General features: G+C 45.0%; 1 protein-coding gene across 1 annotated transcript in view; it reads left to right on the top strand.

Annotated features, from left to right (window-relative positions):
* The window catches only part of KTN1 (kinectin 1 (kinesin receptor)), a 54773-nt gene that overhangs the window by 17296 nt on the left and 12277 nt on the right, over positions 1-25200 (top strand). The window contains exons 9-37 of the mRNA XM_010156071.1: positions 576-663; positions 957-1123; positions 1772-1840; positions 3632-3669; positions 4263-4353; positions 4691-4759; positions 5444-5481; positions 5595-5685; positions 7995-8063; positions 9383-9417; positions 9551-9641; positions 10660-10728; positions 11620-11657; positions 12297-12387; positions 12548-12616; positions 14168-14205; positions 14846-14936; positions 15043-15111; positions 16004-16041; positions 17042-17132; positions 17227-17295; positions 17713-17748; positions 18444-18498; positions 18656-18732; positions 20772-20858; positions 22658-22747; positions 23830-23910; positions 24369-24458; positions 24540-24632. Of these exons, the coding sequence (XP_010154373.1) occupies positions 576-663; positions 957-1123; positions 1772-1840; positions 3632-3669; positions 4263-4353; positions 4691-4759; positions 5444-5481; positions 5595-5685; positions 7995-8063; positions 9383-9417; positions 9551-9641; positions 10660-10728; positions 11620-11657; positions 12297-12387; positions 12548-12616; positions 14168-14205; positions 14846-14936; positions 15043-15111; positions 16004-16041; positions 17042-17132; positions 17227-17295; positions 17713-17748; positions 18444-18498; positions 18656-18732; positions 20772-20858; positions 22658-22747; positions 23830-23910; positions 24369-24458; positions 24540-24632 (2118 nt within the window). The remainder of the gene's footprint in view (positions 1-575; positions 664-956; positions 1124-1771; positions 1841-3631; positions 3670-4262; positions 4354-4690; positions 4760-5443; positions 5482-5594; positions 5686-7994; positions 8064-9382; positions 9418-9550; positions 9642-10659; positions 10729-11619; positions 11658-12296; positions 12388-12547; positions 12617-14167; positions 14206-14845; positions 14937-15042; positions 15112-16003; positions 16042-17041; positions 17133-17226; positions 17296-17712; positions 17749-18443; positions 18499-18655; positions 18733-20771; positions 20859-22657; positions 22748-23829; positions 23911-24368; positions 24459-24539; positions 24633-25200) is intronic.

Raw genomic sequence — 25200 nt, 5'->3', positions numbered from 1 at the left:
TTTTAAGAGTTAAAATGTGAATGGACCAGCTCTGGATGTCTCCTTTTTCTTCTAAAGAAAAGGTCTTTTGTATTATTTTCTTTTTCTAGAAGAGAAACAGTGGTTTTGGGTGAGAGTGCCAATCCAGAGCTCACTACTTTTTTTCATATTTGCAATTAAGTCTTTGTTAGCAGGAGTTCTCCCAGCCTGTAGCTCTTGCAGGTGGAGAGCTGATATCTGGAGTTGAGACATCTGCATCTAGTAATTAGAAGATTGGCGTGATGCATGGCTAGTCTGGCTTCTAGTGTTGATTTTGAACTTGCAGGGCAAAGATGCTACACTTCCATATTACAGAAACCATGTAGTTAAGAGCCTGTAATGAAATCCTGTTCATACTTTGCCTTTCAAATTAATGGCTGAACTGCTCTAGGAGGAGGATTGCGGGGCACTGTCTCTCTGATGTGCCCTAATGGAAACAAGAAACAATTTTACTTCATTGCCATATGTTTTGGGAATAGCACTGGAGAGATGCACTCTGTTTCAAAAATAAATTAAAGGTTAGACTGCTTTTCCTCAACTCTCTCTCCAATGTGAAGGTCCAGCAGCAGGAAGCAGAGAGAAGATGGGAAGAAATCCAAGCTTATCTCCGGAAAAGAACAGCAGAACACGAAGCAGCACAACAAGGCATGTATTGCAGAATTCCCAGATAATGCTTACTGCAGTGATTTGGTTGTTGCCGTTTGTAAAAAAGAGCATTATTAAGTAAATGGCTTAAATAAAGCTCTGGTGAAGTCAGTACTGCTTCAGCACCCTGGGGAAGTAGCATGTTGTGGTACCAGTTGGAATGCTGATGAGAGAGCTGAGCCTTGGCTTGCTGGAATGAGGCTTCTAACCAGCCTCCCTTTGTACAGGGCAAGTTATTCTCCCAAAGTTAAATATTTTACTGCTGAATTAAAGTCCTGATGTTTCTGCTCCAGATGTGCAGAATAAGCTTGTGGCCAAAGACAATGAAATCCAGAGCTTGCACAGTAAACTGACTGATACCATGGTGTCAAAACAGCAGCTGGAGCAGAGGATGTTGCAGCTAATGGAGGCTGAGCAAAAGAGAGCCACTGCGGAGGACTCCATGCAAATGCAGGTGCAGGTAGTGTTGCTCAAGTATCTTCAGGGTTTGGTTTATTCCATGATTTGCTTTGTGCCTGTGGAAACACAGTAATATCCTTGAAATGCTGCTTCAGTAAAGCTTTTCCACTGAATAAAGAATGAGAAAACTGTGTTGCCAGTCTATCATCTGGCAACTGATGAAGTGAGACCTTTTGTGTGATGCTCTGAAGGGGTCTGGGGCTATTCCAGACCTGAGAAGCACTCCGGACAAGTCAGGAAAACGTGTTGACCCAGGCTATTTCCCACCTGTGAAATGATGCTGTGGTCCAGGGAACACCCTGGAAGAGCAGCCACGTACCTTTTACGTGAGCTCTTCCTGAGCGATTTGCCTTCTCCTGGCATCGAGTGGTGACAGGCAGTGTGGGCATGGCTCTTGAGGGCTTCAGGAAACCCAAATGGCATGCAGTGGGGCAGGGAGTATTTTGTTTCTCTTGGTACAGAACAGGTTCTTATGCTTCCACTCAAACTGGTTGATCTTAGTGGGGAGAAAAACAGCGTCTTTGCAAAGTGTCTGACATGTAAATGCCAAACTGTTCTTACTAACGTAATCATGGCTAAGAGCTAATCCTAGCAAAAGTTGACTAGCTGCAGATCTCAGCCTGCTTTTCTTTCTGTGCTCTCTTACAAGGAGCTGATAGAGCAGAATGATGCTTTGAATGCTCAGCTTCAGAAGTTTCATTCACAAATGGCAGCCCAGGTACAGCATGTTCCCAGACTTTCTTTTGTAGTTACGAATTGTGAACTTTCATTAAAAGTCAGATTATTTTTTTTGTACCTGCATCTAAGATACGTAATGCTGAAAGCAAAGACTTGTGAGCATCCTCTTTTCTAATGTTTCTCAAACTGGTTTAAAACTTCAGCTTCTGCTGTCCTTTTTGGGGAAAAATATCCACTTATTTCTTCCTGTAGTGGCTTTCATTTATAACTGAAGAGTAGAATACCTTTTTGAGTGTTTGTTTTCTGTAGCTTTGCATGTGTAAAGCCCTGTCTCATGGTTCTTTTGATCTTTTTGCAATCCTTCTGTGAATCACCTGACTGTGCTTTTCCCTTGTGCATCAGGTTGAGAAAAGGTGTCTTATGGTAGCTCCCGGATAAAGCTCTTTATTCCAGTGGTGATTTATGTGCAGAAGAAAAAAGCCAACCCAGCAAACCCCACAGCGCCTCTCAATTCTTTTAATCTCTAATGTCTTAGTTTCCCTAGTTTCTTTGAGACGGTTTCTGTTGTAAACACTGCGTAAAGCCTCAGTCACTGATGTTGCCTCTCTGTAGAGCTAGGTCACAGAAATCAGCTCAGAAAAGAGTAACCTCTGCGGGCACAAGTGGAGACTCTTCCTGTGCTGTTGGTTGCTGTGTTTTTTTAATCATGGATGCATCCGATGTAGTTCAGTTTGACTCTGATGTTGAATTTAAAGGTGTCGCCTGGCTTTGCTTGAAGTGTTTAACCCAGGGAGAGTAGTGAAGGAAGGGGCACTCTGGATTTACCGCAGCTTCCTGACCTCCTCCTCTCATCCCAGCCCTTTAAAAGGGCTTTGAAAATAAATCCCTAAGGAAATGTTCCTGTTTAGTTCTGGGTCACACAAGGAGGCTGTTGGAAGGAAGGGTCTGCTTTCCCCATGTAGTCCCGCTGGCCGTGAAAACGTGGCGCCAGTTTTCCACTGCGGACGGTGGGTGTGAAAATACTACTTGAGGGAATCAAGGGTAGACACTGAGTTGATGAAACTGGTTTGGTCATTGGGGAAACCCTCTGGGACTGGAACTACTTGTTCCCTTTTTTTTTTTTCCTTCTGATGCTGTTCTCTGCCCTATCCAAATTGTACCATGTAGGAATTGCTATAGGGTCCCATGGGTTCGAGCTCTGTGATACCCAGGATTTTGGGGCAGGATGAGGCTGAATAAGGAAAACAGTGTATCTGAAGCACAAATTAACAAGGAAGTTCTGCCCCAGCTGCTACCAAACTGGATGTGAAACAGTGTGCAGAGGTCCCTTGGTGCCTTCATAACCAGTGTGGTGGGTCTCTCCTGCACCATTGTGGGTAACCATGTAGGAATAGGCTTTTTCCAGGGGGAAAAGATGCCCCTTGTTGAGATTTTTTTTTTTTTTTTAATGCTGCTGTTTCTGTCCCTGACACAAGTTTTTTTTTATTTTTGAATTAGTGGTTTGTCAGCAGAATGTCCCATAAAGCGCTTAATCCTTGGGAGACAAGGTCTGGTGATCCCTCTGCCTTGTTTGAATCTGGTAGAGGGCGAATAAAATGGTTCGTTTTTTTTTTTTTTTTCCCCCTTCAAATTGCCTTAGGCCAAGCTGGAAGGGACATTAGTGTTTGCTGGTATTCCTTCAATGTTCCTTAGCCAGGAAATAGTTGGAAGTATCCTGTGCCAGTCTAAAATAACTAGAGAAATCCTGCAAATGCTATTCTTGGCTCACTGTAGACGATGATTCTTTGACTACTTTACTTTCAGCTATTTATTTTTTTTTTTTCTCCTGCAGACCTCAGCTTCAGTCCTGGCAGAAGAACTACACAAAGTGTGAGCGTTCATTTCCTCTGGTATTTGGGGGGGTGTTACTGGCTTTTAATGCACGCTGCCTTCCCTCAACGCCCGTGCAGTGCGTACGGGAGGTACTGGTGAAGGAAATGTTGCCGTCTAGGCTTTTAACTTCTCACCAGGACATTGACTTGGGAGCTGGGAGACTGCTTCCTGCGGATTTCCCTTCTGTGTCTGGCCTCAGGTTTGGAGTCTGTGGCTCTATGTGCTACACGGAAAGCAGTGTCTCAGCTCTTAACCACAGCCTAAGTGCAGGGGTCAGTGCAGTGTGCAGGAACATGCGTGACCATGAGAATTGTTATTATTTAGGCTATATGGCCGTGCCGGGGTATTTCGTCCTTTGGGAGATGGGGCAGTTGTGTTTCAGAGCCAGGGAATGTCTCTTTTTTGGCAAGCAAACAGCATTTAAAATGGATGGAAAAGCTTTTGGACCCAAAGTCTACTGTCAGCAGGATTTAGCGTAGGAGCTGGACTCGAGGGCCAGCGTGTATTTTGTGTTTAGCTTGATGCTTCGTGTACCACTTTGATCCAAAGACCTTTTAGTACTGAGATGTCATCATTTCTCATTTGTGCAGGATTGCAGAAAAGGACAAACAGATAAAGCAGATGGAGGACTCATTAGGCAATGAACATGCCAACTTAACCAGCAAGGAGGAAGAGCTCAAGGTATAATAAAAGCATGTGTAAATGCCAGCTGATACAGGGAGGGGCTTGTTCGCTGTATGTACAAAATGAAGCCCACAAGGCTGTTGCCTTTGGGTCTAGAAACAGCTCTTTTCAGCTGCAAGTCTGCTGATTTTCTTCTTGTAGGCAAGGGCACTGCTGGATGCTGGGAAACTCTTTATTAAAAAAAAAAAAAAGCTTGAGGTTTTTCCTTGCTGTTACCTCTAAGAGTCCTTCAAAAAGGAACCTGAAATACTTTGCGCTCAAGAGTGACCTTGCCTGAAACACTGTCTCTGTGCGAGCTGTATTTGAAATACATTTCTCTTTTGCCTTCCTTCAGGTCTTGCAGAATATGAACCTGTCACTGAAATCAGAAATACAGAAGTTACAGGCTCTGACAAATGAACAGGTAAAATAGTTCCATTAAGTACTTAATTTTACTCTCTCCCCACTCCCTGTTCTCTCATAAATACAAATGCAGATCTGTTGCTTTAAGCAAGCTGTGAGGCCACTGAATCAGGCTAATACATGATTCCCTGGAACTCTTATATATCGTGGGTGGCCCACTTCTTACCCTTCCTTCACCCACAAACTTTCTTACTTGCATATCCACATTACTGAGGCAATTTGCTCAGCTGGTTTAGATTCGCAGGCATGCAGAGCGCAGGACATTTCACAGGAGTGAACACAACTGTGCTTGGATACGCAGCCCTGCACACAAGGGTCATAAGCACCCCTCTAAAAATCCCCCAACCTCGCCATAGAGATCTTTTTAGGACCAAACAGAATGCTGTCCCTCTTTTACTGCTATGTGGCCTGTTCATTAGAGATGGAAATGAAGTGTTTAATGGAGATAACCCTGGTTGTCAAATGAATCTCTTGGAGATCTCCTTCCCTTTGCGTGGTTGCACGCTTGCCTGGTATATGTTGGTGTTTTAAAAGTGCTTGAAGACAAGCTTACCCCTTCCAGGCTCTGGTGAGTCATGTGCTGAGAGGCCAAATGACTTGTTCTAGCTTTTTAATATTGTGGAATGAAAGGTTGATTGAATCATGTGATGTATCCTAAGTCTGTGTTAATCCTCTTTATATCCAGGCTGCTGCTGCACATGAGCTGGAAAGGATGCAAAAAAGGTAAATAGCTCTGGGTTTTGATAAACAATGTCAGTCTTTTATGTTCTTTTGTGTCAATGCTTTTTGTAAGACTTGGACGAGGAAATGCATTTAACTGTTCTGCTGTGTCTCAGCATTCACATCAAAGATGACAAAATAAGAACTCTTGAGGATCAGCTTCGAGAAGAACTTGCTCAGATTTCAAACACAAAAGAAGAATTCAAGGTAAGACACAGAATAGCTCTTCTTGTGCTTATTTACAGTAAATTTTCCAGGTTTAGGAGGCTGCGGAGCAGTTGATGCAATTTAACGTTGATTTGTAAAATTAAACTGACTTTTGGGGGTGTTAAGGTAAATTACAGTATTCTGTTTGCAAGGCAGGAGCAGTGGGGGATGTCACAGTAGTAGCAACAGACTGTGCAGTGGAGTAAGAGATGGAGTAACACGAGTGTGGTGTCTGCAGTTGTGAAGAGTGAGGCCTTTAAAATCTGGAGGAGCTTGTTCAGTAAAAGCTGTTGCAGTTTTTCTGCATTCCACCTTATAACATGACTTTCGAGGCCTTGGTGTGAGCATTTGCTGCTTGGGTTATCAGGTCTCTTCCCCCCCCCCCGTAAGGGTAGGTGTAAAAATGCTTATTTTTTCTCCTGATGTCCTCCAAATTGTTTCTTACAAGGCTGCAGCTAAATTGCCCAAACTTTTAGTTCTGACAGCTGGAGTCTGCACAGCAGAGCTGGTACTTGTTTCTAGATGGCATGCACTGAGAGCAGCTTCACTCCTTGCCCTCTGCCCCCTTAGGCTTTGTCTTCTGAGCTTTACCTGTTAGAGTAGACCTGCTTCCCGAGAACGATGACCTTCCTGTTCTTTAACTCCTTTAAAGCCCGTGTTGGGTACTGCTGCTCTTCTGATGTTTCTGGTGAAGGATCACTCACGCTACATCTCACCATGTCAGGTTGGTGGGTTTGCTAGTGAGGAACAGAGTGGGTGGGTAGTGGCAGAGGCAGCATGCTTTTGTAGGGGAAACCATGCTTCAGGAGTCTCTTGGAGCTCTCTGAAGGTGTTGGCAAGCAGGTAGTAAACTTGATTTGTGTATTGAAGTGGCACTTTCAAAGGGTTTTTGAAGTGAGTCCCTTGCGAGGCTCCGTTGTTTTTCTAAGTTGTTAGAGAACAAGAGGGAAGAAGTTTGCTCAATTAATAGAATAGGAAACAAAGTACAATTTCAAGTGATTTTTGTAATAAAGCCATCGACTGCATCTTCAGTGAAGCGTGGGCTGGGTAATGGGTGCATAAATGGTCTGCAGAGGGGAGTGGGAAGAGGTGGCAGGCTTGAGTAAGTCAGAAAGTCTCAAGTTAATGAAACTCTCAGGGCTTTGAGCATGTAGGAACATTAAAAAAAGCAGGTGAAGTGGTGAAAATGAATACAAAGAGGAATAATCTGAGCTTCCTGTAGTGTGGTGGTTTCTGTAGTAGCTGTTACCCGGGAAAAGGCCTTAGAGGTGGTGTGGATGATTGTGTGCTGGTATCAGCTCAGTGCTAAGTGATGGTGAAAACAATCTGGAGGCAATTCTAGCAGTTCTTGGGATCTGAATGCAGATTGTCACCATTGTGATACTGTGGAAATCCACAGCGTGCTCTCAGCATGAATATTATGTGTCCTTCTAGTCTCTTATTCTTCCTGTCTTTGATCCCAGACGTAAGCCAGAACAGCTCTGTACTAAATGCTTCTACCTGAGGAAGTGCAGCTTTTTCCCATGCACATGAAAGGGGGAAAAGCCAGGTTCAAACCAGAAATCCTTTTAATCCTCACCATTACTGTCCCTTTCTGCCGGCGTTGTCCCTGTAAGGCTTTGGATCTGAGGCACAGATCATGTGTTCTGCTTTTTGCTTTTGTAAAGCTCCAAGCAAGTCTTTAAAAAGACTTTGTAAAGCAAAAAGCAATAATAGAGGAGGATTTTTTTAAATCCATGTGAGGAATCCAGACAGGCAGCCTGTCTGTTAAGGGCTGCTGTGTCTGTTGTATGGAGCAGGAAGGCTGGAGGGGAGGCCAGGTCTGTTTGACTTCCCGATTTGCCTCTTTCTGGCCTGCAGTTGGATCAAGGTGTGGAAGCTGTGCAAACCTCCCTGCTACTGTGCATCCTCAGTGTTAAGGCAGCTGAAGAGAACTAGAGAAGTGACCCTAGACCGTTGCTTTGCCAGATGAGAGTTTTGTAAGAGGCAGCTGTCAAATCTTGACATGATGCTGGTACCGCTTTAGAAGGAAAATGTGGTTTCTCTTGCCTCTCACACTTGGTACTGTCTGATTCTCTGCCAGGGAATAAAGATGGTAACAGCTGAATTTCTCATGGAACATAAGGACAAAAGTATTAATACATAAATGCAATGAAGAAGGGAGAAGGACTCTTTGAAGAGGGTCTTGCAGCTTCCAGAGAACTCACTGTAACAGCTCTGTGCTGTTGAATTGCCTCATAGCCATTATGAAAATTCTGCATTTAGGATTTGCAGTTCTGAACTGATACAACGTTTGAATTTCCTTCTAGGTTCTTAAGGATCAGAACGCAACTCTGCAAGCAGAAGTTCAGAAGCTGCAGACTCTCCTGTCTGAGCAGGTATAACCAGTGTTTACTGAGGTTGTATCAAGTATCTCCCATTGTTTTTAACTACTTAGGTCTGTTTTGTCTTAAGCTGAGCTGGTTGGTGTCAAACCCTGGTGCTTTTTAGGTAGTTTTGTTTTTGATGGAGGGTTCAAGTGAGGCAGTTGTGAGTGTCTTCAAGACCTAGACAAGAGCATCCTAACTAAATGTGTTATTCCTACCCTGAAGAATGCTAGTTTAACACAAGCAAGACCTTATTTCTTCAACCTCTCCCAGTTTTATCAGCAATAAAAATATCCCCTAGACGACCAGCCCTTCCAGGGGTCAGGGCTCTTACTGGGCTGTGGAGAGACCAGAGTAAGATCTTTACCCTACTTGACTGGGAATTCATTCCAGGATGGAAGAAAACTAGTAGTAACCAAAGAACAGGGCCATGGAATGGGAAACTGTTCACATCATGATGTATTTTTGTCCCTCCTCCTCTATATTTTTGCCCATGGCTCGCCTGCTGCAGCTGGCCTGGCTGGTGCTTATGCAGGATGCTGCAGGTTCAAAGCTGTTGTGTTGCTGAGCACCATCTCCTTTGCAAGTGTTGCCTGGGAGAGCTGTTGTGAACACCCCTGACTTTGTACCGTTGTGCAATGAGAAAGCTTCTTGAAACACGGCAGAAAGACTTGCAGGACAGGAAACTTGTTGCCTTTTCTGGTGTCTGCTAGCCAGCAGCTCCCTGTCTGAAGTGGCTCCCTTTCTTCTGTCAGAGAATGGGATTTGTGGCCTTGTTCCCCTGGAACTGGCTGATTTGGTGTCCTAGCTGAAGTAGTGGGGCTGATTTCTCTTGGTAGGTGGCTTATGTTTCTTGTGTGTTCTCTCACAATGCGGTGGTGTTGAGAAATCATCAATGTTGTGCTGAGTGAGCCTCAGGTGGAGCTTGTGGCTTTGCTAAATCCTCAAGAAGCAGATTTTTCAGGTACTGAGCTGGCTGCTATGGATTAGATGCCAAACAGTGCTTGGCATGCTTGACAACTCCCTGGGATTGCTGCGGGACACAGGATCCCAGTATCTTGTTGCCAGAACTTCAGTAGTCCATCCTTATAAAATTATCAGGACATTTGGGCTGGATTTTTATCTCCCCTGAAAGACTGACATCTTTCCAGCATCAGTACTAGACACACATGCCATGAGGACACTTTCCCCCGACTTTATTTTCCCTTCTGGATTAGTGTGGTGACTAAGCTGCTGGTTACGTTGTGATGCTCTCCAGTTATTTCTGCTTTTAAAATCCCAAACCCTTATTAATCCAATTAATGATCACCCTATTCTGTTTTTTTTAATAGGCAAACAAAGACTTGTTAGAGCAGATGGAAAGAAGGTGAGCAACTTGTGTCTTTTGAATTGGGGGCTAAAGTAAAGATCCAGTTTTGTTGGCAGCGAGGTTACTGTTGATCGCTAAACTGCCTTCAAAGGCTAACTTGTGTTCCTAATACTCACTTTTGATTTCTCAGCATGAGAGAGAGGGGTGATAAAATCAAGACACTTGAAGAGCTGCTTGAGGCAGGACTCATACAGGTGGCTAATAAAGAGGAGGAGCTGAAGGTAAAACCTCTCATATTATCTCTTTATGGGGAAGGAGGGATGAAGTGCTCTTGTGCAATGTGTACGTTTGAGTGCTCGTAGTGCAGTCTGAGATCATTCCCTTTGAATAGGAAAAGCATTTCATGGAGATAAAGGTTAACACCTTTTTGGTAAGGTAGACTAAGCCTGAGCATTGATAGCATACAGTAAGTGCTCCTCTGCTTAGTCTCTGAGCACTTTTTCCTTGGAAGACCTGCTGTTTCTTGGAATAAAGCGACTACATCTTTTTGGTAAGGTAGACTAAGCCTGAGCATTGATAGCATACAGTAAGTGCTCCTCTGCTTAGTCTGGAGCACGTTTTCCTTGGGTGTGTACCTGCTGTTTCTTGGAATAAAGCAACTACATCTCCAGAGCTGTGTTTGGCCTAATCTGCCACAAAGCTGTCTTCAGGAAAGGCTGTTTTGTAAACACTTGGCAGTATGGGACTCTTGCATCCTTTTGCTTAGTTGGTAATCTGAAGGGTTAAATGGATTATAAACTAGTGACACTTTTGGGATGATGCTGAAGGTATTTTCTTCCTGTTCTGTTTGTAAAGGAGCTAGTGATGCGGAGGCTGGAAAGCCAGTACAAAAATCCCTGTCTGTTTTCAGCTGGGCTTTGCTGGAAAGCCATGTTCTGTCTACCTGGACATAGCCAGACAATGCTCACTTCCTTAATGTCCCTGAATCCCAGGTGCATCGCTGACAGCCCTGTCCCAGGAAGGGGTTGCAGACTAGCAAGCTGTCAGGTTACTAAACAGCCAAAGGTGTGAGCACATCACCTTGATGTTTCCCTGGACTCCAGCTTCCTGTAGTCCACTCAGAGTTGTCTGTAATGAATAATTAGTCCATTGAATATGTTGGCTCCAACTCCTGCGGAGAGGATCTCATTCAGACTTTCAAAGTCTTTCACCTGTTCTAAAAGAAATGACTTCTGTCAAGCTTAACACCTTTCCCCCCAACAAAAGTGCCTTTCATTATCTGTGTGTCTGCTTTCAAAGGTGTTGCGAACGGAAAATTCATCCTTGAGAAAAGAACTTCAAAGTCTGCAAATTCAGCAATCGGAGCAGGTAGTACTTTTCATCTAAAACTTTCATTACACCTAAACTAAATCTAAAAGAATCTTGCTGTGGCTGCAAAAGTCAAGGGAAAAAGGTGAAGATGTCTTTTGAAGCCTGTTGGCAAAGCATCCTGTTTTCTTCTGGCGCTGGTCTGGAAGCTGATACTTCCTTTGCGTAAGAGCCAGGACCACGGCAGACGTTAAGGGTTCCAACCAGCGGTTCTGGGTTGGTTTGAGTTTGCCACACGCTGAAGTGGCTGTGGGTTTCGCTGTCTTCAGCAGCTGAGTGCAGCAAGCGTGGCTGGTGGGCAGCTCCTGCTGCATCTGGGCTTTCTCAGCTTGGGCGGGTGTGACTTGGCCCCTTCTGTTCGTCTTTGTCCAGTGATGCTGTCACAGGATCGTTGCTTTCGGTGTGCACTTGGTGCCGATGGGGAAGTGCCTTCCCTCGACATACAGCTCTGCCTGGACAGCTCAGGAGGGCACGTAGCTTCTAGAAAATTGCTTATGGGAGAGGAGGAGCACAGTAACTGTGACGAGGTGTACAGTAGTGCCAGCATGAAAAGGTTAGCTGGTCCTGAACCTCAGCCTCTTCTGGGGGTTGGACCTAGATGATCTTGAAGGTCCCTTCCAACCCAAACCTGTCCATGATTCTATGGTAAAGATGGTGTGGGTTTGCTTTTGTTCACCTGGAACTTGCAGCAGTTTTGGTAGTATTGGTTTGCCAGGAACCAGAGCCCAACAGCTGATTTACTCGGAAGCAGCCAGATAAATAGAATTGTTAGGCTGCTACAGATTTCACCCAGTGCCGGACTGCTCAAGCTCTCTACCCTTTACCCATCAACAATTGCAGATGGTTTTGCTCTCTTCTGTTTTTCTAAGTTGAAGCTCTTGCTTTGAACAGGTTTCCTTCCAGTCGCTGGTGGATGAACTCCAGAAAGTGTAAGTTATTGCACAGATTCCATTTCTGATTGTTACTTCTGTCTTTATTCCGTGACTAGAAATGTTTTGCTTCCCTGAGATGATGTGCTTTTAACTGGGTGAGAGGTGTGTGTGGCAGGAAGCATTATCCCTTTGGGAACATGGCACATCAGGTCAGTACCATTAGAAAGTGGAGTTGCTTCTCTGCTAAGCAGTTAGCTTCCTAAGCTGAACTTTGACTAGATGAGGAATTGCACTGAACTGTGAGAACTGCTTTTCTTCAGCAGGCTCACTGAATTGAGTGAGCTCCTTGGCTCTGTGTCTGTGTTTGATAAAATAACTTTGCTGGAATGGCCAGGGAAAGCTGAAGTTGCATTTGCCATTCCAAGGACTACTGATAGCTTAAATTGTATTTTTAGCCAGTAGTAGTATCTACTTAGCATGTATCCTACTAGTTATATAAAGCCAGCTTTATATAGTTTTTTTTAGTTTATACAGTTCTGCATTATTCCAAGTCTTATTCCTCCTGTTTACTTCTCCTCCTTGGTCCCACTGTGGATCCCAGAGGCTGGCGATGTGACAGCAGAACCAGAGCTTGTGTATTTGCTCGAGTAGCGCATTTGTTCAGCCAGCTAATGTTATTCCATTGCTCTTTTCAAGGATCCATGAAAAGGATGGAAAAATAAAATCAGTGGAAGAGCTCCTGCAAGCTGAAATCCTTAAAGTAGCAAGCAAGGAGAAGACTGTTCAGGTATCTCTCTGCAATACCTACCTTCCTCTCTCTGTCTGTGCCACTGACTACCATTTACTTGTTACTGCATGGCATTCTATCGTGATGAATTTGTAGCATCCATTTTTGTGGCGTTTTTGTGTTTCCATTGTCCAATCCTGTCTGTTTTGTCATTGAAAAGGCTTTGACACAGGAAATAGAGGCTCTGAAAAAAGAAGTAGGAAATTCCAAGCTTGAGATGGAGAAACAGGTAAAATACCTTAGTGGCAGACGCCTGAAAACAACCCTGCCTTGGATGTGCTGCTTGCTCATTTCTGTTCTGGTGTGTTTTCTTTCACTGCTGAATGTCATTGGGTGAGGGAACTTTTTAATGGTAGAGCTACACTGTTGTTGGATAGAGAGCCATAAAGCTGTAGTAGAACTACTGCTGTCCTTCAGAGACTGCGTTCCTCTGGATGCCTGAGCTTTTTGGATTTTTAGCGTGAAATTTGGCCAAAATTGCTGTAACTTAAAGCGTTGGTAGCGTTAGCTCTGGGTGGGCATATTGCATGCTGTCCTTGTAGTAAGTATGAAACCATTGGACATCTTTTGAGGCTGGCAACTCGGAATTCTCAAGTGCTGAAGATGCTGCTGCTTTTGTTGGCCTTTCTGTGTTGCTAGAACAATACTACAGGCCCAAATACTGCCTGGTTTCCAGTGTCCAAAGAAAGCCTGTCTCAGCAGAGTAAGTTTTACTCCAGCTAGCAGGAAGGCAGAAATGGAGGAGTATTGGCTTTGTTGACATGCTTGCTGTTTAGCACCCAGAACAAGAGGACCCCACATTTCCTTAGGGAGCCCGTTCTACAGGCAGAACTGTCAGGAAGCTTGCTTGCTTGTTTGGGTGGGGTTTTTTTTGGTCTGCACTTTTTCCAGTCTTTGTAGCTACACTCCAACATCACCCCTTTTTCCTTCTTTCCTTAATGCTAAAATTTTGTCCTTTTTAGGCAAAGCTTCATAGCTTTGTTTCTGTCTTGGGCTTTTTCTCCAAAGCAAATTCCCAGGAACTGGAGAAATTATTTGTGTGTTTCCTGCCCTGGAGCTGACAGAGCCCAGAACAAAAAGCAGTTTAGAGTTGCTGTCTCTGGAAAGCTGTAGATGGGGGATGCTCGCTCCAAAGGTGGTGTATTATGCACCTTCTGGTCTCCTGTGGGCAGAGTAGAGGATTTCTGGGAATGTCTGAAACTCCTGCCGTGTTGTGGTAGAGGACTAAAGCTGTTTGGACAGCTAGTATCTACACAGATAGCCACTGTCAGGCTTTTATACAAAATTCAAAGTCAATAATCCCACTAAATCTTCTTTCTTCAATCCATATGCAGCCAGAGAATGGGAATTTAAGGGGGTGCTGACACTGCAGAGAGCATCTAAAAAGCACTTGTTTGTGCACAGGTCTAAATGCCCAGGGATGATCTCTGATTTGAGCTGCAGCTGCTAGTGAGATGGGTGTCTCATCAGGGGCTGCTTCTTCCGTGGTCTCTCGTGGTGGAAGGGTGCTCCAGCGGGGCTGTGTGTGTTCCCCTTTGCTCCATTTTCTTTTCTGCTCTGGAAATGACATTGTAAATGTGGAGAAAGTAAATAGTGGGGACACTTGGCTTCTAATTTATTTTCCCACAAAAAAAAGTGTGTTTATGCTTACCTAACCGTAGCAAATAGTGCCTGTTTTAGTAATATCTAAGGGGTTTTTGCCCTGTTTGTCCCTAGAGCAGTTTATAGCATTTATGTCTTTTCTCTGTGCATGAACTGAAGTATTGATTATTTTCTTTAGGTGTCGATTACATCACAAGTCAAAGAACTTCAGACTCTGTAAGTACAGCTGTTAACATGTCTGCTGTGCCCTGTGGACCCCTCGCTTCCCTGCTCCGGCCTAGTTTAAGTTAAAACCTTCTTGCCTGGTGTCTGCGCATCGCAGGAAGTGAACCAGGCTATTAATTCTGCTCTTAGCAGATGTGTGTCCCTATTAGAAATACCTGGTCCTGTCTGAGACAGCAAACAAGGTGAAATGCTGCCTAATGAGTCCCAATTAAACTACAAGGGAATGAATTCAAGTCAGGATGGAAGGAAGTAGGCAAGGCACTATACTGAAGTATCATCTGTGCTGCAGCTGGGTGTACAAGTGAGAATTGAGCCACCGTGGTTGTCAGTCCCTCATGTTCCCAGCTGGGGAGGGAACTATTTTTAGATAAGGAGAGCACACATCTGTGAATTCCCTGCAGTATGTATCAGTGCAGAATTTGTCTGCTTTCGCCTAATGAGCAGTTCCATCGATCAAGGGTCTCTCCTGCTAGCCCAGACTGAAGTGGACGTGTTCCCAAATTGATTTTCAGCGGGTGAATTGTGTTTGTGCCTCATCACATATGCTGCTTTTGTACGTGCTGCAGAGCATAGTGTTTTATTTCAGGTGGATAAAAGAGCAAGGGTTTATTCTGTGTGTTTAATGGTACAGGTTGAAGGGGAAGGAAAAGCAGGTGAAAACCATGGAGGCCTTATTGGAAGAGAAGGAGAAAGAGATTGTTAAGAAAGGAGAGTGGCTGCAGGTAAGCTTCCTTGGTATTCTAAAGGGATATAAGATACAGTATTTATGGCTGTGGAAAAATCACATTTATGCTTCTAAATTTATCCTTTTTTTTTTTTTGTCCAAAGGGTCAGAAGGACACAATTGCACAATTAATCAGTAAAGTTCAGGAGTTAGAACAACAGAACCTGCAACAGGTATGGCCTGCAGCGTGGATGTGGTTTGGGAGCGCTGCTCAGTTGCACTAAAAGATGTTTTTGTCCTCTACATCTCACAAAGGGTTTTCATTGGCTTCAACCTAGAGTGCTATTTTACACCCTCCTGGTAGGCTACAGTGTAGAGAGCCCACTAGTTCAACTGTGTTCATCTAAAGCAGGTTTTACATGGATAACAAGTTCTGAGAGGTTTTCTTTAACCTGGATGATACAATGCGTAATGAGAAGCGTTGGTGGTCAAGAACTTTGAAGCTCATAGGCAGGATCATAGCTGTGTCGTAGGTACCTGCTTGCCAGGCTGAAGTATCATCTCTGTAGGGCTGTGGTGATGGAGGAACTCTTGCTGCAACTGAACGTAGCAGGTCCTCTTGAAGTGATCAGGCTGATTCCTTCCTACCTGTACCTGTGGTAGGAGCTGCAACTGTCTGGAATATTTTGGCTTTTGATTTCCTGCACTGGACTTGAGAACAGGCAACTAGACATCCTGGCATTTGGGGGTTACTTCATGGGAGAATTTCTCCAATAAGGTGGCATTCTAGCTCAGTTTGGGTTTTCGTCCGTGGTAAAGGGACGAAAGGGCGTTGCAGTCCTGTTTTGGGCGGATGTCTAGGCAGGCATTTATCCCAGGGGAAAGGTGGTGTGGAGAGAAGTTGGCTGGTGTGAAGTTCGGGGTGCTTGGTGTAAGCTGTACTGCTGAAATCCGTTGGGTGTTCAGATACTCTTGGAGCCATGTCTGATGCAAAATTCCTGGTAGTTCTTTAGCAAGTATCTTGCAGGCGGTGTGAGGGCCCTTGCTCATGCCAAGAGTTGCTGTTAATTTGAAAGCCTTACAGTGCCATCAAAATGAGGTTGGAAACTGCTTTGTGTTTTTCAGGTACCAGCTGCATCCCAAGTCCAGGACCTGGAGAGGCTGTGAGTACGCTTAGTAGCAGTTTCTCAAGTGCCTGCTGATAATATGCATTCAGTGCTGGCGTTTTTATCTTCAATTGGAATGTATGAATCGGTTTCAAGAATTTTATGGGCTTAGCTAAAACAAGCTGTTGGTGCCGCTGGACGTACCCCAGCCAGCGTGTCTGCTGCCGCGTGTAACAGCGTCTGGCGTGCCCGAGTAGTTGTGCTCATAGGCTTTGTGAAAGCAAATGATCGCCCAGGGCTCTAGTAACTAGTGAAACTGCTGCTACTTCTTACGTCTAGTGATAATTTCTCCTTCTGTTTAGCATGTTTAAAAAGTGTGGATGTAAGTGCCTGTGGCGGAGTCGGTAAAAGCAGGGAGCAGATACGGTTTGCCGTTTTCAGTCTGAGATGCAATAGGCAATTCTCCAGCTCCTGTTTTATGGAGAAACGCTGCCAGACTTTCCTCTGTTTTGACTCTGCTGTGTCTGGCTGCTCTAAGTCGGAGGAAAGTTGTATGAGGCTGCCAAAAAGGGCTCTTCCATGTGATGTCCTCTTGTGATGTGCTGCCCTCCCAGCAGGGCTCCTGTATAAACCAGTAAGTGGTACCTAAGGCAGGCCTTACCTTTGGGAGACTGTCCCTGGCACCTTCAGAGCCAGCTGGCGTGCAGGATTTGCTCGGGTGATAATTCCTTCTCTCCCACCGCGGCTCTGAACGCTGTTGAGATCACTTATGGCCAGGTGTGTTTGCTGATGGACCTGTCTTGCTTCGGGCCAGTTCTTAGCAGATAAGTGTTTGCAATACTTGTTGTTGCCACTGGCATGTGTTTTTGGTAGCTTTCTTGGTTTGGGGCCGTAGTGCCATGGTTTCATCTCCGTGTGTGTGCCCTCCTTTTGGCTGATTATTATATATAGCATACAAAACTTAGTTATCTTCTGCCAAAAACTGTCCCAGGTGGAGCCTCTTCCCTTTTAGCGTAAATTTTTACTTTAACTCTTATTTTCTAAACCATCTCTGCAGGTTGAAAGAGGAAGAAGAACAAATGAAGCAATTGAAAGCTGTAGTGGAAGAAAAGGAAAGAGAAATTGCGAGCCAAGTAAAACAGTTGCAGGTGAAGTTTCAATAGAAGTGTGTTGCAAGGTGTGTGTATTGAGCGTGTAGCTACGTGTGCACGTGTGTATTTATGGCCTTTTTACTTTCAACAGGATGTGCAAAAGGAAAACGAATCTTTTAAAGCTCACATTCAAGAATTAAAGCAGGAAAACGGCAAACAGGTAGAGCTTGCAGTTGTGGCGTTACCACGCGAGGTCCAAGGCGGGGTGGTAACTTGTATGGATGGCATGGCAAACCAGCAGTTGTACTGACTCTGCAAATCCAGGGACAGCTTCAGGGTTGGATTGCACCAAGCCAGCTTTTCTGGCTCTTGCTTGTTTGGTCCTGCTTCCCTTTATCGTGTGAGTTTGCGGCCTTGTGCTCTTTACACCTGCTGTGTTCTCATCTTGCCACCCCTGTCTGTATGTGCTGTATCGCAGCCAGGGTGCTTCTGGCCAAAGGGGCTGGACAGGACTCCCTCGAAGGCCGGGGGTGCAGCCGCTTAGTGTGGCAGCAGTGCCCGCTTAACAAGGCCGATCACGCCCTCGGCATCACTCTGCCTCTGATCTGCCCCTAATGAGTTTCTGCTCTGTTTGTAGGCGTCTCTGGCTGTCCGAAGCGAGGAGCTTCTGCAAGTGTGAGTACTGCCAGAAGTTGAATGTGATAGATAAGCACTTCATTTCACTTCTTGCTCAGGAAATTTAAAAGATAAAATAAATGCCAAATGTACAGTATTGGTGTGTGAGACGCCAATAAAATTTGAACGTAATGAGATTTTGCTCATGCTGATAATCCTCAGCTGCAGTCTTCTGCAGACAATGCTTGTGGTATGTTGTGCCCACGATGTAAGCAAGCCATCGTCGATTTAATTTTAAATGCATGCCAGCTCAGCCCTGTGTCTGAAGAGTTAAATGTTGTTTTTTCAAGCAGAAGTGACAGGCTTTTTTTCTTGGATCTTCAGCTTAGTGGAGGTGGTTGTTCATATTATAAAACTGTCTGGTAGAAGTCTTTTCCCAGGGAAAGTCTCGGGGTAAAAGTGTGGTACAGCATAGGGGTGAAGTGCACTAAAGAACTGTGTGGAAGCTAATGCTGTGCCACCTTATACTGTGCTACACAAATTGCCACTGTCACGCATTTTTGGCTGTCTGAATTATTTTTCTTTTAAGTTAAATGACTTAAATTGTGGACTAGGTGCTTGAAAAAGAATGCTCTTATCCAGGAGGCAGTGCCTGTTTTATGGCATTGCACTCGCGTGGGCTGGCTGACTTATCCTCGTCTAATGCGTTGCCTTTCTGTGGCCGTGATAAATGTGTGCAGATGCCTGTTGTAGGCAAACAACAGCTTTACAACGGGCTTCGCTCTGGCAGCCCGCGGTTCACAGAGCAGTAGGAAGCAAGCGGTATTGCCAAGTCTGTGAGAGCAGCTTTTTAAAGAGTGTGTTGCTGCAAGGGAAGGCAAATGCGTGTCTGTGAAAGGGTGTCAGTGCTTCACTTGAAGTTTCTTAAATCTCTCTTGACTTGTTTATGATTGTTTTTGTGAAAGAGAAGGAAATCGCCAGTCTCCAAAATGAGCTCGACTCTCAGAGAAATGCTTTTGAGCAACAGCGGAAAAAGAACAATGTAAGGAAATTCTTCCCCCACCCCTCAAAAAAACCCAAACCCCCTCCAAACAACCAAACCTGTGTGCACAGGGCTCCTCAAGGCCTGGGGAATTCTGCTAAACGTGTTTGTTTCTGACGGTTGTCTGCTGAATTGTGTCCCTTGGACACTCCTCTCCTGTTTTCTTGGGAGTGACTAAGCATACCTTAACTGCTCCCAGTTGTGTCAGCTCTCTGACAAGTTGCTGAATTGGTGAGAGGGAGGAGACTTGATGGGGGGCAGATCCTGCAGCAAGTGCTCACCTTTGGGTCCAAGCCATGTTAGCCCTGTTCAGAAACACGTCCTTTACCAAGGGAAGAAGAGGGGGTTTGGGGGTGGAGGCTGGGAGGTTGTGCTGTGCTCTGAGATGCAGTCCTTGTGCATGGATGTGGGAGGAGGAATCACCTTCAGGGCGCCCAGATCTGGCTCTTCCTGACGGTGACTAATCCTGATCTTCTGAGGGAGGTGAAGGACAGTCAGCATTCCTTCACAACAGCCACTGATGGTGCAGTGTGGGTGGTTTGTGGGTGGAAGCAAAGATTGTATCTTCCGTCTTAGAGCTGGGAATTACCTCCCTGTAATACATCACCTGTGCAGGGCAAAAGAATGACATATTTTGTTATATGGAAGAGGGTTGTTAAAATATGAGGCTTTTACCTCACCCCTCTCTCTTTGGTTAGCCTATAAAATCCAGTGAATACTGTGCAATAAGTCTTATTGCTTAAAAGTAAGACAATATAAGGAAGATAAACAAGGAAAATGTTGAACATATGCTTTTGAGCAAGTAGTTCTGCTTAAGAGCTGAAATAAAATAGAGGGAAAGTGACTGGGTATTCTCAGAAGACAGATGAGCTGGAAAAGGAGAACATATGTGTGCCTGTTTCCTGGGGAATTGCAAGGTCTAAGTACCCTTCGTGGTGCAGGCAGAAATCTGGCTACTGCTACAGGCAGACCATGGCCGTAGGTCCCAGCTTTCCACATTACAATTTTATCCAGTCTTGTTTTTGTGTCCCGTGAAACAGTCCTCAGGACAGCAGAATTGATAAACTGGTATAGATACACGCTGGGATTTGGATGCCACTTGGTGTGCTGAGTTAACGAAAAATAACATACAGCATTTCAAAAGTAGCCCTTTGCTAAAGGAGTTGGCTCTGAGAGTTGGAGAAAAAAATAAAAACCTTAGTCCCAAGCACCGTAATCTCCTCCCTGCAAGGCTCACCATCCTTCCTAGATAAGGGCTGCGAGGCTCTCTAGAAAGAGCTCCCAGCCTTGTTGAGCTTGCGTGTTGACGTCTTGTGGAGTACACGTTTGATGACCTCGCCAAGAAAGATGCAGGAGCGCAGCAGGGAGGTGTTTCCCTGAGGGTCTGGGGGGGGTGCTGGCCACCGGTGAAATCCCAAAACCTCCCAGGAGGGCACCGGTGAGCACTAAACCAGTTTTCCTTGGGCACAGTAGAGAGCTGCGTGGGTTAAATGCTGTAAAACAAGGCCCTGAGCTTTGTGTTCCTAAAATCAGCCCTGGCGTGGTAGGTTTTGGGCTGAGGATCTGCGTGGCTAGATCTGGCTGCAAGATCAGGGGCATAAATGTGTACGCCTCCATGTATACTGGGGTCCATGCTGGGTTCTGCAACGCGACATGCCTAACACTCTGTTGTGCGATCTGTGGTTTGGTGTCTGTGTTCCTCACTACTTTTAAAAAACATCCCTCTCTCTTCTTACAAGTGCAGTCAAAGTGTGGGGTCGCTGTAGTGATACGCTCTGCAGTAACACTTGCATCGGTTCTGGATATGGGGGCAGGTTGGGGAGAAATTGGCATTTTTTCCCCCCCTATTTTGTTCAAAGTCTTTGAGCATCACACTTGTTTTTGCTAGTGTATGTCACCTTACCCAGCAAAATCATCTTGCAGTAACCAGCATTTAAATGCAAACGGTGGAATGTAATGCAAAACTCTCTCTCTGAAGTAGAAGCGGCAACAGTTTGAATATTGGCTGAACTGAAATCGTTCTTTCTAAAAATGATTAGGACCTTCGGGAGAAAAACTGGAAAGCAATGGAAGCATTGGCATCAACTGAAAAATTGCTGCAGGACAAAGTGAACAAGACTGCCAAGGTTGTAATGTTAACTGCTAGCAACGATGCGTTAAGCTAGAAGCAGATCTGCAGCTGGTTTTTTAAATGAAATGGAGACGTTTTAACTTTTACTGCAATTTAAATATAACCTATTCTGGGTGATCATTCGTATACTCTCACCTCTGCTTCTTCCTGTTGTCTCTAGGTTTCTCTTATTGTTTTTTTTTTTTTAATCCTTAACTTGTGAGCATGCTGACTTTTGATTTCTGTTTGCGTAATTGTTAGAGCTGTCGTGAAGCGTTTTTTTTTCTTTGTGGGGAACTCGAAACCAAAAACCGTGCTGGTGAGCAACCTGCTTTCATCTACTGGGCTTTCACTGTGCTTGAGTAAATTCATTGGATCTGTGAAGAACTGGATAATTATTTAAAAACCCTGGGAACTTTTCAGCAGAACGGTGTCGCCACAGCTGTGAGCTTGCTCCTTGGAAAAACACACGAAGCTCGACGGGCCCGGTCAGAGCCAGGGTCCAAAATGATACGGGGCGTGAATCGCTCTGAGAGGAGCTGGCGTTTGCTGTGAGCCTGATTCGGTGCTTAATTGTCACGACGCAGATTTCAAAACCAAGCATCAAAAATAACTTTTACAGACTCGAGTCGGGTAGTTCGAAGCAGAGGAGCTCTGGTTTGGCATTGTGCCTCTGTCTGTCGGATGTCTCGGCTCTTTGCTCGGCCCCGCGTGGAAGTTGCGTTCCTGCTTTTGCTGTCTAACGCTTGCCTGCTTTCTCTTGCAGTCGGAAGACTTCATCAAACAGCCCCTTGCCACTTCTCGGTGGTTCCTAAATTGCTGAAAACTAACACACTTAGCACAGCTTCACAACCTAATGTCTCCTGTCCGTTTCTGTCTCTGAATCTCAACCTACTCATGCCACCGATCTCTTGCAGCAGAGGAACTCAGAGCAGCAAGGCGCAGCAACCCTCATGTCGGATAAAAACCAAACCCAGATATCGATGGAGGGATTTTTGCTGAAAGCTGCTTTCTGCGCAGGAGTTCAGGCTTTTCTGCGTTTAAACTTCTACAGGAGCCTGTATGGCTAAATTCAACCCATCTGCCACAAGCACAGCAAGCCTACGTCCCGTGGCTGCTCTGCTTTTAATGTGAAATAAATGAAACGATGGGTCTGTGCCCTTGGCAATGTGTGTTTAGGTTTGCAGAGCAATGACAAAGAAAACCTGGCGACTGTCACACAGCTCTAATAATTATTTCCCATTGCATCCAGGCTTGGGGAAGGAGGATGTAAGGGTCTCCCTCTTAAGTACTTAATCTTTAGAAAATACCATCTTGCTTTCTTGGCCTGGTTCAAATGTGCATTAACACAAAATTTGCTTTTGACCTTAATTCTCTGTGATGTTAATTTATGGTGATTCTCCGCCTTAAAATAACAATCTTTAAAAACCCAAAAATCTATACTTGATTGACCAAACTTCTTGGTTTTGAGCTCGCTCAACTTGAGTGGCAGGGTTGGTGTGATCTGTAGATGCAGTTACTCAGCACAGTAGTTTGTGTTGTGAACAAGTGAATTATGGTGTAATTTCGGTACAGACAGGCTAGATTGGAGGAGAAAATAATGAAAATAAAAGCTTAAAAAGCATGAATGAATGTGAAGGCCAAATTCTTAAGCAATTCAGCGTCGATTTTTGAAGCAATTGATTTTAGACTATGTAACCTTTCTCACTTAAATTACTTTCTGGGTTAAGCAAGTTAGTGTAGGCATAGGAGAGGCTATTGCCAGGTCCATGGGTGGTGTTGCCCAATTTCACGTGAGCCCTTCCCTTGGTTTAGGAGAAGCAGCAGCACTTGGAAGCCGCTGAGGTGGAGACGCGTGAACTACTCCAGAAGCTGTTCCCTCAAGTCTCTCTTCCTTCTAACATGGTAAGAGAAGGGGCTTTTCCTACCCTGCTGCTGGGGAGCTCTGCTCCTGCTGTACTGGGCAGTCTGGAGCTGCTTCCTCATGGTCCCCTCTGCTCCAGGGTTTTTGCAGTGGGACATGAGTGTCTTCTGGCAATACCTCTGCTTGCCAGCAGCAGAGAGGCAGAGCTGCAGACAACTTGGTTTCATTTTAACCCTTTTCTTCTGTGTTTAACCACCCCAACATCTATTTCATCTGTGTGTATTACCATGTGTCTAACAGAGAGAGTAAATTTTCAGGGGTGGATGAGGTCTGCTGCGTGTTTGCTCGCTGTCTGGCACGATGGGGATCCATCTTCTCCGCCGGCCCTGCAGATAACAGCAGCCCCCCCCCTTTTCCAGAGGGGCTGCGCTGCCTCGGTGCCACTTAATACAATTCAGGAGGGTTGGTTTGTTACCAAAGTTCCTTTTGAAAAACCGGCAATTTCTGATTTTGCTTTCTTGGTGGTTTTCAATTGTTTGCGAGGGAAACGCGCTGGGTTGGTGTGGTTTAGACTGCGTGAATGCTGCGAAGTGAGGCTGGAAAACTGGGGTTTGTAACATCTAGAGGTTTTGAATGTTCATATTTGAAAGTATTCTCAAATGTGCTGAAGTCAGTCTCCTGATGAACTAGAAACAACCTCTAAAAAGGCTGTTTCTGCAAGGCTTCAGTCTTCCCTAGTGAAATCCCTTGAACTACACGGCTTTAACTGCTCAGGGATTTTGGAAAAGATGCCCTTAAGTCTTCAAATGCTGCTTGTAGAGCCCTGACACTTGGAGGGTGGTCTCTGTCACCTAGCTGTATTGCAGCACTCCCTAACCCCGTGCTCCTGGATTGCTGCCCGCCAACTCAGCTCTGCTCAGCTTTGTGTGGAATTAGCTGGGTGGCTGCTGTCAGCCTGTGTTACCTCCAGGGAATCAGGGGACTGAAACGCTGCTCCCCGAGCCTGCGGTTGGGAGGCAGCTATCCTCAAGATACTTTTTTTTTTTTAGGTTTTTTTGTTTGTTTGTTTGTTTTTTGTTTTTTGAGGCTATTCTCAGTTTTAACTGAATGCTTGTCCCAACAGAGTCACAGTGAATGGATATGTGGGTTTGAAAAGATGGCTAAAGAGTACTTGAGAGAGGCTTCAGGACCTGAAGACGTCAAGGTAGGCATGAACGGTGGACAACTTCCTTGTGTTGGGGAATAGTGTATTTTTCCAGTATGAATCTTGCAAATTGTGCTCTGGATTGTGAAGCTCAAACTGGGATACGGGTGACAAGAAAACTGCTTCATAGATATTAGCATCTTGTAAATCAAAAGTGTATTTGTATCTTTGAAAAGCACCTTACGGAGTTGTGAAAACATTCATGAAATCCAAAATCCCTGTTCCCTCTTTCTGGTGATTTGGGTTGTTTTCCAAGGTGACTCAAAATTACTGCAATAACTCACATAAAGTTTGTGGTTGAGTATTGAGAGTTGTAGGCCAGCGTGGCACTTGCTGTTGTCTTCGCATGGCTCGGGAAGAAAGACCTGCCAGTGTGAATATTGAAATAAGCTCAGTTATAGAGCTCAGATCCATCAGCTGAGACGTGACTCTTCTGGTCCCTTTTCTCCTTTTGCCAGGCTATGGAGCAGAAGTTGAAGGAGGCTGAGGAAATGCACATCCTGCTGCAAACGGAGTGCGAGAAATACAAATCGGTTCTGGCGGAGACGGTAAGCGGGATGCCTGTGCCGTGCGATGTTGCGAGCTGCCTTTCTTCTGCTGTAAGCTTTCAAACCCCGTTCTCTCTGTAGGAGGGGATTTTACAAAGGCTGCAGAGGAGTGTGGAAGAAGAAGAAAGCAAATGGAAGATAAAAGTTGAGGAATCGCAGAAGGAACTTAAACAGGTATTTCTGAAGATCTGCTTTTTGCAGCAGCCAGGCAGTTTCTGCTTGAAGTGGCAGAGGGTGTTGGAGCTCTGCGAAGGCAGGTGTAGAACAGCTCTGGCTGCCTGGTTTGGTGTGTGTGTGACTGGTGGGTGAGAAAGGTGAAGTCTGCAACCAGTATAATAGGAATGATCCCTCCTTATAACAGGATTTTTGGTGCTCTGATACTTAGTTTCATGCTAAGAGTGATTTTTTTTTTTTTTGAGGCACATCTTTCCATTTAAATAAACATAAAGAGTGGAGGAATTGCTGTCTGTACATTTGTGTGGCAGTTCCTGTTGCCATGTTTAGAGTAGCCAGAGCCAGTGAAGAGCACAGGTATAAGGCCGTTGACCATTAGGGCAAGTCTGTGTCACAGTCCTTGCAGGCAACGCTGGAGCCAGCCAAATAGCACAGACTAATACAAATAGGACAGCCAAATAGCACAGACTAATAATTAAATATACTAAATAATATTTACAGATAGGAAACTGAATATTCAGGAATGTACATGTGTCCCATTCATGTGCCCAGGAATATATATTTTTCT

This window comes from Eurypyga helias, unplaced genomic scaffold (genome assembly GCF_000690775.1).
Source record: "Eurypyga helias isolate BGI_N326 unplaced genomic scaffold, ASM69077v1 scaffold2057, whole genome shotgun sequence".
NCBI classification, from domain to species: domain Eukaryota; kingdom Metazoa; phylum Chordata; class Aves; order Eurypygiformes; family Eurypygidae; genus Eurypyga; species Eurypyga helias.
This window is presented reverse-complemented; position numbering and strand designations above follow the sequence as displayed.